The 12,396-nt window shown below is 31.9% G+C and overlaps 1 protein-coding gene across 1 annotated transcript in view; it reads right to left on the reverse strand.

The window, feature by feature from the left end:
* Zbbx (zinc finger B-box domain containing) overlaps positions 1-12,396 on the reverse strand; it is a 124,560-nt gene that overhangs the window by 19,043 nt on the left and 93,121 nt on the right. Inside the window, exons 15-17 of the mRNA XM_026403647.2 lie at positions 11,259-11,412; positions 6,606-6,722; positions 26-283 (exon numbers count right to left, since the gene is read on the reverse strand). Coding sequence (XP_026259432.2) covers positions 26-283; positions 6,606-6,722; positions 11,259-11,412 — 529 coding nt within the window. The remainder of the gene's footprint in view (positions 1-25; positions 284-6,605; positions 6,723-11,258; positions 11,413-12,396) is intronic.

Consider the following 12,396-nt stretch of genomic DNA (forward strand, 5'->3'; position numbering starts at 1 on the left):
TGAAGAAAAAAAAAAAAAGCATTACCTGCATGATTTCTCAGCACATCTAATTCTTTTTCCAAACTTTCTAAAGTTTGTTGATCAGCTGTGTTATCTAAGAAAGGTTCATTCTGGCCAGTAATATCAATATATTCAATTTCTAAAATTTCCGAAGCAGCTCTAGATAATGATCGAACAGCTGCACTTCTTGGTCGAGGCTGAGAGGATGAAAGGCAGTTGGAGCTGTTTTTAACAGAGTTGGAAAGTGGTAAATTTGCTGTTGAAGGTCTCTGTGACTTCTGGCCTAGAACAAAAAGAAAAAGAATCCAATCAACTGTTTTTAAAATTCTGAGTATTTCGTAATATAAAATACCAGCTTCCTGAAGATAGAACAGTGAATATGATGCAACAAATTTTATGAGAAAATCAGGCTCAGGATATAGCTCAATGGTAGAACACTTGCCTGGCACGAGGCAAGGCCCTGTGCTCAAACCCACGACCAAAACAAAACGAACAAACAAAAAATTAGAATACAACAGTTACTAATAGGGCATTATGTAAAATTGTGGATGTGTAACCGACGTGATTCTGCAATCTGCATTTGGGGTAAAAATTGGGAGTTCATAACCCACTTGAATCTAATGTATGAAATATGATATATCAAGAGCTTTGTAATGTTGTGAACAACCAATAAAAAAAATGAATTTCAAAGATTATGAGAAAACTGACTTTTGATTTTCATCTCCTGTCACAAAGACAAAAAAAAAACCTTCTGAGTATTTTCCCTATTTTTTAATATTTAGAAGCAAATTGATTTCAATATCACTAAAGCAAAATATTTATAAAACAAAATCAACTTCAGACCAGCACTACACACAATCTTCTAGTCCATCCCAAATTCAAGTATGTATATCACAAGAGAAAACAACCTCTACGATGAACATGCGGCCACTTCCTAATGAATCAATTTTATTGACAGTGTGTAATCTATTATTTTATTTAAAAATATGGAGATTGAACAGTCTAATATACAAGATCTGTGTGAAATTTTAGAAAAACACAGTTTTTAAACTAAGTGAGATCACATCTATAATTTTCCTATAAGAAGTCTCATCTGTTTGTTGTGTACTAAGTCTGACCTGTGTGTTTTTTTCTCTGTATTCTGACAGTTCACTTTCCATTGCCTTATAGGGTACTTTAGTTTACAAATTCCAGAAGCACAGACTAAGTCAGGTTACTACTTTATTCAACTAAGATGGCTACTCTTTTATCTGTTTAAAAGTTTGGTTTAGTTGTTTACTTCAACACTAAGGATTTTTTGTTGATGTTGTTTTGCTTTTGTTTTTAATAGTAGGGAAAAGAATCCTTTCAAATCCTATGCAACATAACTAATTTACAATTTTGTATTTCTCACAAAATACTCTTTAATAAAGGCCAAGGGAATTTTCAAGAACAGACTTAAAAATTCACAGCATCAGTAAATTTTTAAATGTACTAAATTATTTTTCTGATTTAGAAATATATTCATAATAAACATAAATACATTTATTTATTAACATATTTATGGTAATCATTTTGCATTCTCTTAACACAAACTAGCTTTGTGTAAAATGTTAGATTTTTTAAAGAAGTGCAATTGTCATTCTCGTGAAAAACATGATTTGTCTGAACATATGCTGTGTAACATTACGCCCACTCTTGTTGATTCAAAGGAAAATGCAAAATTCAAAGAAGTGGCTACATTCAGTCCTCCTATATAAAACATTTAATGACTATTGAGTTCATCTTCTTTTTCCTTAGCTAGAAAAACTTACTTTGAATGTAGCTAACCTTAAGAAGCATTTGGTTGCAGTATGTAATTGTTTAAGCAATTAAAGTTGAGGGAGGTTAAGTTCCAAAGGGCACCAATTTTAATGAACATTGAAGAAATTAATTTTTAATATATTTTTTGTGGGAATAAAATTAGGAATAAATTAAAATAAGCTTCTGGCCCTTTTGTGTCTATTTGTGCTCAGAAACAATTCTGAAGAAAAATAACTAATAAAAATGTGTGTATATGTTTAAAATATATGTATGTATATAAATATTATAAAGAATTATTTTAATGACTTGAATTTAGAAATAGTTTCCCTTTTATGTGCTATATTGCAAAGAATGGATATTTCATTCACAGCCATCAAGCAAGCTTGTCACTCTTATATAATGAAGCCACCATAGAAGAACAGCAGAAGTATTGGAAGCCAGTGGGTACCACAGGAAATTTATACAGAACTCAGAGGACCTGGGAGTATGGGTAAACCACACTCTTCTCCTGTATTATAATATTTCTCAGTCAAGGTAAAACTTGAAGAAATTTAGTACTCTTATTAAAATAAAACAAACAAAAAGGTGATACTATTAGTAAGAATTGGACTTTGGCCAACCCAGAAAAATATGAAATTAGAATAATTTAAAATAATGTAGATGCCCTTCAGAAAACTCAGGAGAGCACAACACTTGCTGAATTCTTACAACAACATCTGGTTGCCACAGTATTTGAAGCTAATTGTTCCCAAAAGAGAGAAAAGGTACACAGGGGATGGGTCTGACTTATGCTTAACACACAGCAAATAGACAGACCATCTTTCTTACTGGAAATATGTTCAAGGGTAATTTAAAGTAACCAAATCACAGGATGAGATAGAAGAAGTCCCAATTTGGTTGTTGATTTTGCTTACTTATTGTTCATTTAGGAAAACATGTCATTCTTTCTAGTATTTAATTTGCAAGCTTATTAATATTATTGCTATGGTTAAGGATTGACACATTGACTGGCACTAATGAAAAATGCCACTGGTGAGGCAATCACTCCATAATAAAAAATATCCTACTTTGTAGATTATAAACATAAGAAATTACTTTTAGAGAAACTTGTGCCATCATGGGCAATATAATCTTAAAAAATGATTCATGCCAATCTCAGCTAGACCACAAATAAAACAAAATTAATTTTTCTAGGTGTTAGCTAAAGAATATATCTCCCATGATTACCAATTAAACTATGCTGAATATTGATGAGATGAAATACAGTGGTATTAGTTAATGGGCATAAAAATACAGATAGGATATAAAAATATGAATCACTCCTTGAATAGTATTTAATATGGCACTTTATTATTGCTATTCTAAATATAACATTAGAACTTGATAAAACACATAGCAACAGGCTTTTGGGGTAGCATTTTAGTAATAAATAATTATATGTTACTAAATATGCTACTAAAATATGTTACTAAATATGTCAAAGGACACATTATTTTAATCCTGAATAAAGTTGGCAAAACATTATTGTCCACTGACATTCTTGTTCCATTATGTAAACTGCTGAGCATTCATACATTAAAAAACAAACAAACAAACAGAAATACAATTTCTAAGAGTTCTACAAAATATAAGGAAATTTTATTGAGTAGTATTGGCTTAGTTGAAAAAAAAAATGCTAAGCTGGGGAGCCAAGAACATCATTGTCACATCTCACTGAATTAGAAGTCAGCTTATGACCTAGACACAGATAGTAATCCATATCACACCTGTAAAATTAAGGAATAAAAGAGTATAATGTCTTAAATGTCCTTAAACTCTGAGAACTTGTGAATTAATGCTCAGCCTGAGTCAATTATAAAATCGTTAATTCTTTGAGTTAATTAATTCAGGGTATTCAAAGTGAATGAGATATTACCCTTACCCTCAAATTTCATTCCAAATGAAGACTCAAGCTTTCTATCCTATTTCCCTCTTTCAGAAACACACAGTGAGGACTTACAAGGTTCTAGCCCCCATTCTACACTGAAGGCACACTAACAAGAAGACTAGCTAGTCCTTGCTTTTTTTCTAAGCAAGGTGGGGATAGCAGAAAACCCTACAAATAAGATAATGTCTGTGATATGTTCTATGAGAAAGAATAGAAGGACTCAAGAGACTAGAGTTAAATAGCATACTGAAAGCTCTATCTAAGGAGGTAAAATTGGGACTAAGACTGGTGAAAGAACCAGTCATATGAAGAAAAGATCCAAGGATGGAGTGAAAGGTTGCAGCAGAGCATCCTGGACAAGCATATTTTAGAATATACTAAGAAAGGCATGACCTACCTAAGAACAGAGAGGATCCACTTGGCAACAGGGTAGAAAATATGCAGTTAGGAGAGATGGTAACCAACTCATATATTGCTGTGTGATGCGTAGAACAAATATAATTTTTTTTCTACCTTTCTTGGGAAGTTTTGGAATACTTTTAGGCAGGAAAATCATGCGATGCTACTTAAGTTTTAAATTTATTGAAAGTATGTTTCACTTCCTACAAACTATAAATATAAATAATTTTATGACTATAAGGATAAACAATTTACTCACTCATCAGTAGAATTTGATGAGAAGTAATCATAGTAACATGGTTTGGCGAGGGGTAAAAATGAAACTGGGATACAAGTGAGAGATGACAGGCAACTGGCTTGGGCTTATCTTAAGCAGTGAAGATGGAAGTGTTTAGGTTTGGGTTGGCTTTTGGAGCTGAAATCAGCAGGATTTGCCTATGAATAAGCTGCAGCCAGTCAAGGTGACTCCTAGGTTTCAGGCCTGATCAAGGTTTGGGTGCCCTTGCTATATACAGAGACAGGAAGAAGGGGTGGAAGAGGAATAACTTTTAGCAGGGGGTGGAGAGTATCAATGTACTTGTTGCTAATCACATAAGTATTACAATGTATATATAGTCACAAATTTTAAAATCTTAGAAAAATTGGAATCCCTTTCTATGCTGGCATCAGTTCAGAATATGAGATTTCTATAACTTGCAATATTTCCGGAACATTTTATTTCAGGCTACTACCTCTGTCCAGAAAGGCATTTTGCAACTCCCCTCACTGATAAATGTTATTACTTTTTAAAGACTTAACTAAAATGTCACATACTCTCTAACATCTTGCATATCTATATTTTCAGTGACAGTCATTATTCATCATCTCTATTCCTAAATAAAATGCAAATATATATTATTACTGACAGTATGTGCTATCATTAATTACCTATCAATTTCCAAAAATTACATTATTCATACTTTTTATAAATTTATTACTTATGCATTTACATATTTATACAACTATTTCTCAAAATATAAATTTTGAAGTATCTATATCAGCATTACAATTAATTGTTGATAAATTCAAATTTGAGAGCCTTACCTCAGCCTAAATGAATCAGAATCTCTAAGAGTGAGATACAGAAATCAGCATTAGATCTGTTTCCCAGTTGATTATGCTCACTTTGAGGTTGGAGATTCTCAGGCCATAGAGACAAGGGTATCACCAGGATTTTCATAGCAAATTATTGACACACACTGATCTGCCCAAATTGATACTTAAATACTTTTAAATACTTAAAAGTATTTGGCTATTTATTAAAAATTTGTCTTAGTAACAAATTTTTCATAGCATGCATTATGAATTTATTTTTATCAATATATAGTGACTTAAAACAGTTCCTTCTGATTGCCTCAGATAGAAGTTACCAGAATTTTTGAAGCTTCTTTGGAATTTGATGTGAGAATAGGTACCTAATTATAGAGCCAAATTTTTTTTATCATAACTGGATGGTTTTTCTTCTAAAAAACATTTATAACTGACAGATTCTCAACATAAATGCATATTGAAGGAATCTCAGCTAGCCAAGAGATTTAATCATAGGGTTTCGAGCAAGAGAGCCATATAAATCTTATATACATGAACAAATCATATGTAATTAAATTTCAGGTTTTAAGAGAGTCTGTAGACCAAGGCAATTAGCTCACTGTGTCAAGGATTCCTCCTCAATTGTGAGCTCCCTAAGGTCTAGCAGGAGGACTTAGGTATCCCTTAATTCCCAGGGCCTAGCATAGTGTTCACATACTCAACACCAGTGCATTGAATTGCCTTAATTCATGAGTTATCTACTGTAACTTTATGCCAAGTACAGAGTAAAGCAAACATACTTTAAGCAGGTGTAATGAATAACAGAAATGACATAATGATGCTAGTGATGCACACATTAGGAAAATATTACAACGATCATTCGATATGTCAAAATTATCTTATGTAAAAACCATGAAATCGTTTTGAAATCAAATCCCATGGATAACGCACACAGCAATTATTAGAACCAAACAACTTGCAAAACCAGTTCTAAGGAATAATCTTAATCTAGGACATTTGTTTTACAAATGGCTAAATCCAATCAAGAGTACAAGAAATCTGGTATGAATATACTGCTTCCTGAGTGCATAATGAAATTCAGTGTGTATTTTATAAGGATCACTCAGGATAGACTATCTTAAGCTGCAAGTTGCAAATAGTGTTATCTAACATATTGTTGTAGAAAACAGCTAAGACTCTAGAATTCATGATTTTGAGAGAAATAATATGTATACTTACTTACTCAGTATTTTAGTTTGGTTTGGTTTGGTCTGGTTTGGTTTTTTTGGAAGAAAAATTCTAGGACATTTATTTAAAATAATTGTAATTGCACAATCTAATATTCAGGTGCCCAGTAAACTGCTGAGAAAAAAAATACTAAATAAAATGACCCACAAAGATGGCATCGCTACATTGTATCCAGCCTTACCCTTTTTTTGCTTGTATACACTTGATGAAAGAGACTGGAAACTCTGCACAAGACCACAGGCAACTGCATTATCAGCATGTACACTTAAGCTACTTTCTGGGATCCATTCTCTGTCTCCTGAAATGGAAAAATGGTTGAAATAATATAAAGTATAGAATTAAGCAAATCAATGTAATTAGTTTATTATATTATATTACTGAATGATATTCATCTGAATTAAGGAATATATATTTAAAAAGATGTATTATGAAATAAAGAATCTCATAAAAACCATTAAATTCATAAATCTGGATTAAAAAGAAAAAGCAAACTAAAATTGCAAATATAATCATGCATATTGAAGAGAAACAAATATTTTTGACAGATAAAAAATACAACATAAGGTATAATACTTTACACATGAATACACATGTTTAAACACATAGAAAACGGAATAATATAAAAAACACCAAGACCCAGCTTTATAAACAAAATTACAAAATCAAGAAGTAAGGCCTGATGATAGACATCTGTAATTCCAGAAACTCAGGAAGCTGAGGCAGGAGAATTGCACAACTTGAAAAAAGCCTGGGCAATTTAGCAAGACCGTATCTCAAAAAAAAAAAAAAAAAAAAAAAATTAAAAAGGCTGGGTGTGTGGGCTGAAGCTGTAGCTCAGTGGTAAAGTGCTTGCCTTGCATGTGTGAGATACTGGATTCAATCCTTAGCACCACATAAAAATAAATAAAGATACTGTGTACTGTGTGTTCATTTTCAACCAAATAAATATATTTTTAAAAAATGGCTGGAAAAAAATAAAAAATGGCTGAGTGTGTAGCTTAGTGGCAGAGCACTCATATGTGAGGCCCTGAGTTCAATCCCTAGTACCAAAAAAAAAAAAAAAAAAAAGAGAGAGAGAGAGAAAGAAAGAAATGAGAAATTTAAATATATACATGCATATTGAGTCAGTAATTTAAAAAAAAAAGTTTCTCACACACAAAAAAGTCCCAGACCTAATGGCTTTATGGTGAGGTCAGACAAACATTTAAAGAAGAACAAATAACAATCCTTCTTAATTTTTTTCAAAGATTTTAGGAGGGAATACTTCTTAACTCATTCTATAATGCCAGCATTACCCTGATACCAAAGCCACACAAAGATACTACAAGAAAAGAAAGATTTTGACCAATATCTCTTACAAGCAGTGATGAAAGAAATCGTCCACAAAATACTAGCAAACAAAACTCAGCAGCACACTAAAAGGAATATACTACACGACCGGGATTTGTTCCTAGAATATAAGGAATGTTTAACATATGAACATCGATCACATTGATCAGTGTAATACACCAAACCTTAACTGAATAATTGATGTGTAAAATATACTTCACAAAATTCAACACCATCTTTCAATAAAAGCTCTCAGCAAAACAGCATAATCCATTCCATATGAAAACCCAAAGAAAGCATGATGTGTAATAGTGAAATACTGAAAGCTTTTTTTTTCAAGCTCTGGAACAAGAAAAGGAGAGCTGCTTTCATCACTTCTATTCAATATAGTAAAATATATCCAGTGAAATTAGGCAAGAAAAAGAAAAAGGCGGGGGGGGGGCACCCACATCAGAAACTAAGACATACAATCTTCTCTGTTCAAAAATATGATCTTATTTGTTAGAAAACCCTAGAATTTACACACACACACACACACACACACACACACACACACAAATTTAAATAGAGATAATAAAGTAACTCAGCAAAATAGGCTAAAAAATCAACTACATTTCTTTATACTAGCAATGAACACCCTAAAATAGAAATTAAGAAAATAATTTTGTTTATACTACCATAACAAGTAATAAAATATCTAGGAGTCAACCAAGGAGATAAAACCTTTACACAATGAAAAATGAAAACATTGATGAAAGAAATAAAAGAAAACATAAATACATAGTCATGGACATGACCTAGTAGTGCTAAGATGCCAAAAGTACCAAAAGATATTTATAGACTAAATATTATCCCTATCAAAAGCTCAATGATATTTTTTGCAGAAGTAGAAAAACCTATCCTACGATTCATAAAGAATCACAAATGACCCTGAATAGTCAAAACAATCTTGAAACACAAGAACAAAGCTGAAAGATACCTCCTGATCTTATAATGTACTATAATGACACAGTAATCAAAACAGTGTTGTACTGACCAATGGAAGAGAATATAGAATCCAGAAATAAGGCAAAATGATTGTTGTTAGTTGACAAAAATTGAATACATTTAGGGTACAAAATATGATTCTTTGAAGTTGAATAAATTGTGAAATAGATAAAATTAAGCTAATTAACATATGCCTTACTTCACAATACATACATTTTTTTTTCCTAAACTGGGAATTGAACCCAGGGTCTCAAACATGCCAGGCAAGCACTTCATCATTAAGCAGCTAACATCCCTAACACAACTTGTACTTTTATGTCTGGTAAAAACACTTAAAATCTATTCTTTTAGTCAAATAATTTTTGACACCAATGCTTAGATCATTAAATGGAGAAAAAAGCAGTCTATTCAACAAAGGGTGCTAAAAAACCTTAAATCCATATGCAAATGAGTGAATGTGGACTTTTATCTAATATCAACTACAAAAATTAACTAAAAATGGATGAAGATATAAATCTAAGAAATAAAACTATAGAACTCTTAGGAAAAAACAAGGACCAAAGTTTCAAAATATTGGATCTGGAAATGATTTCATGGACTTGGTATAAAAAGACACATGAAACAAAAGAAAAAAATAGACAAAAAGAACTTTAAGAAAAAAAAATTCTTCACCAAAAAATACACTACCAGCTGGGCATGATGAAGCATATCCATAGTCCTAGGAACTCAAGAGACTGAGGCAGGAGTGTACAAGTTTGAAGCTACCCTCAGCAACTTAGCAAGGCCCTAAGGAACTTGGTGAGAACATGTCACAAAATAAAAACTAAAAAGGCTGGGGATGTAGCTTAGTGGATTAACACCCTGGATTCAATCCCCAGTAATCCCCACCTCCTCAAAAAAATCAAGTCACAGAATGATAGAGAAAATAACTTGCAAATAATATTACTATCCAGAATTCAAAAAAGAATTACTCAAAAAAAAAAAAAAAACCCAACCTGACCAAAAATATGAGCAAGAGACTTGAATAGATGTCACCTCATAGATGCCATCCAAATGACTAATATGCATGTGGAAAGATTCTTAGTATCATGAATCATTTGGGAAATGTAAATCTAAACTACAAGTAACTACAAAGACATACCACCTAAGACTCAGGAAGATTACTATCATCCATAAAACCAAAAATAATACTAGTTGTCAAGGATATGGAACAATTAGAACTCTTGAATACTGTAGATGGAAATGTAAATAACGAAGAATCAATAAAATCAACAACATTAAGCTTATTTTCTACATAATTAAAATAGTATAGCCACTGTGGCAAATAGTATAGTAATTCCTCAAAAATCTAAAAATCAAATTACCATATGATCCAGCCATTCTACTTTTGGGTTTATCCCCCAAAGAAATGACAGCAGTATCTTAAGGAGATACTTGTACACATACATGTTCACAGCAGCATTACTTACCACAGTGGAAGGCAGGAACAGCACAAAGTACACTGATGGATGAATGGGTAGAAAAAAGTGGTAAACTATACAATGGGATATTATCCAGCCATAAAACAGAATTTTTTAAAACCTTTTTCTCTACCTTAATAGTGACTTTCAAACTATGTTCCATAGAGTCTTGGAGGTTTGGAGGAATGAATAAAAAAGCTGGAATGAGAATGCTTAATTCAGACCTTCTATCCTCACTTTTGTATATTTTATTTTATTTAAAGAAAGAAAACTCAGATACATGCAACAACATGCATGAAACTAGAGGATGTTATGCGAGGTGAAATAAGCCAATCACACACACACAAAAAAAAATACTGCATGATTCCACTTATGTGAATGAGGGATGTAGAATAATCAAAACAATAAAAACAGTAGAAGGATGATTGTCAAGGATTGAGGGAAGGAGAAGATGGGGAGTTATTGTTTAATGAGAGTAGAGTTTCACTTTACAAGAAGAAAAGGGTTCTGGAGATGGATGGTGATGAAGGTTGTAAAACATTATGGATGCATTTACAACCAATGATCTGTAAGCTAAAAGATGATTAAGATGCTAAATTTTAAGTGATGTGTATTTTACCGAGATATAGAAGATTAAAGAAAAAAAGGAAATTATAGCTATGTCTCAGTAATTTCACAGATCCTAAGATTTTAAGACTTGTTTTTAGGATTAAATTTAAGGATCTTCCTATAATACTTAGCTGATGAAGTAATTCAGAGGGTTTACATTATTTTATAATATAGTGAAGACCACACTCTAAACTCTGAAAAGACTCTTTCCCCAATTTCATGATAGTCATGTGTTTTTTTTTTTTTCAAATTTTGATAGCAGTATTAGGTGTAAACATACAGTAACTCACACTGAACTAATTATTTTAGGGAGACAAAAAGGAAGTTATTTTATTCATTGCATAGAATTGTCCAGTATTTCCATCAATGACAAGAGACTGTTTTTAAAAAGTGTGTTAGAGATTTGTTAGGTTGGTCCATACGTCATCTGATTTCATGTCCAAATTTACCTGGAAGTGTAATCCTAGTACTGGAATGGTTGCATTCTAAGCTATAAGAAGGAATTAAGTTGAGTTTTTCATTTTTATCAAAAGTAAAGAATCTCTCAAGTCCTTGATATGGTTCAGTTATAGGTTTACTTCTGAGGGCTATTTCTTGTAACAACTAGGAAACAAAATATTCAACAAAATTAAGTTTATTTTCTTCTTTATTATAACAAAGAACTGCATTCATTCATCAAACATCTTACCATGTACTATGTGGCATAAATTATGCTCTCATTAAGTTCTAACAGTGGAGACATAAATAACACAATATTAATAGATAATAAGTTCTGAAGAGTGTATAAACCACAATCATAGTAATTATCTGAATGCTGTCATCAATGCAAGGAGAATGAATATCATAAAATAAAATTAAAATTTCCTTTCTCCCTTCTTTACTTTATTCTCTCCATGTCTTCATACCTAAATTGTCTGGAATACAGAGTTCCTTTCATATGTGGTGCCATTGACCTAGTGTATTTTTTTATACATACAATCATTTCAAAGAAGCAAGTAAAATACCAGGGAAAATAAGTCTGATCTGACAATGGTCAGGGATAAAATCCAAGTTAACAAAACACTCATCTTGAGGCAAATATACAAGCAAGAAAATGAGAAGTAATTAACAAAGTTTATGTAGCTACAAACTAGCAGAATTAGGCTTTAAACATGGGCCTTGCTAATTTGAAACCAAGGCTTATTCCATCACCATATTATTCTGTTTTTGTATATGTTCTTATTCTTGGATAGGATACAACTGTGATGGAATTCAACACATGAATATAGTAGGAAGCATATTAGCAAATCAGAAGTGAGAGCTATAGATGGCTTAAGATATAATCACAGTGACTTTCCATATTTAAAAATTCCCTGATGAATCTAATTAATGCCCCAATATAGCCCATTTCAAGGGATTAAAGAATACAAAGCAAATGCTATAACTCTTTGCAAATTTACAAATCATATAAATGAGAAAATATAAAACGAAGCTAGTGACCAATAAAACATGCCATTCAAAGACAAATCTAAATCCATTCTTTTCAGAACATCTTTGTGACTCTCAGATATTGATCAGAACAGAATTCCTTCAGATCTATGCAATTGA

This window comes from Urocitellus parryii, chromosome 2 (assembly GCF_045843805.1).
Source record: "Urocitellus parryii isolate mUroPar1 chromosome 2, mUroPar1.hap1, whole genome shotgun sequence".
NCBI lineage: Eukaryota > Metazoa > Chordata > Mammalia > Rodentia > Sciuridae > Urocitellus > Urocitellus parryii.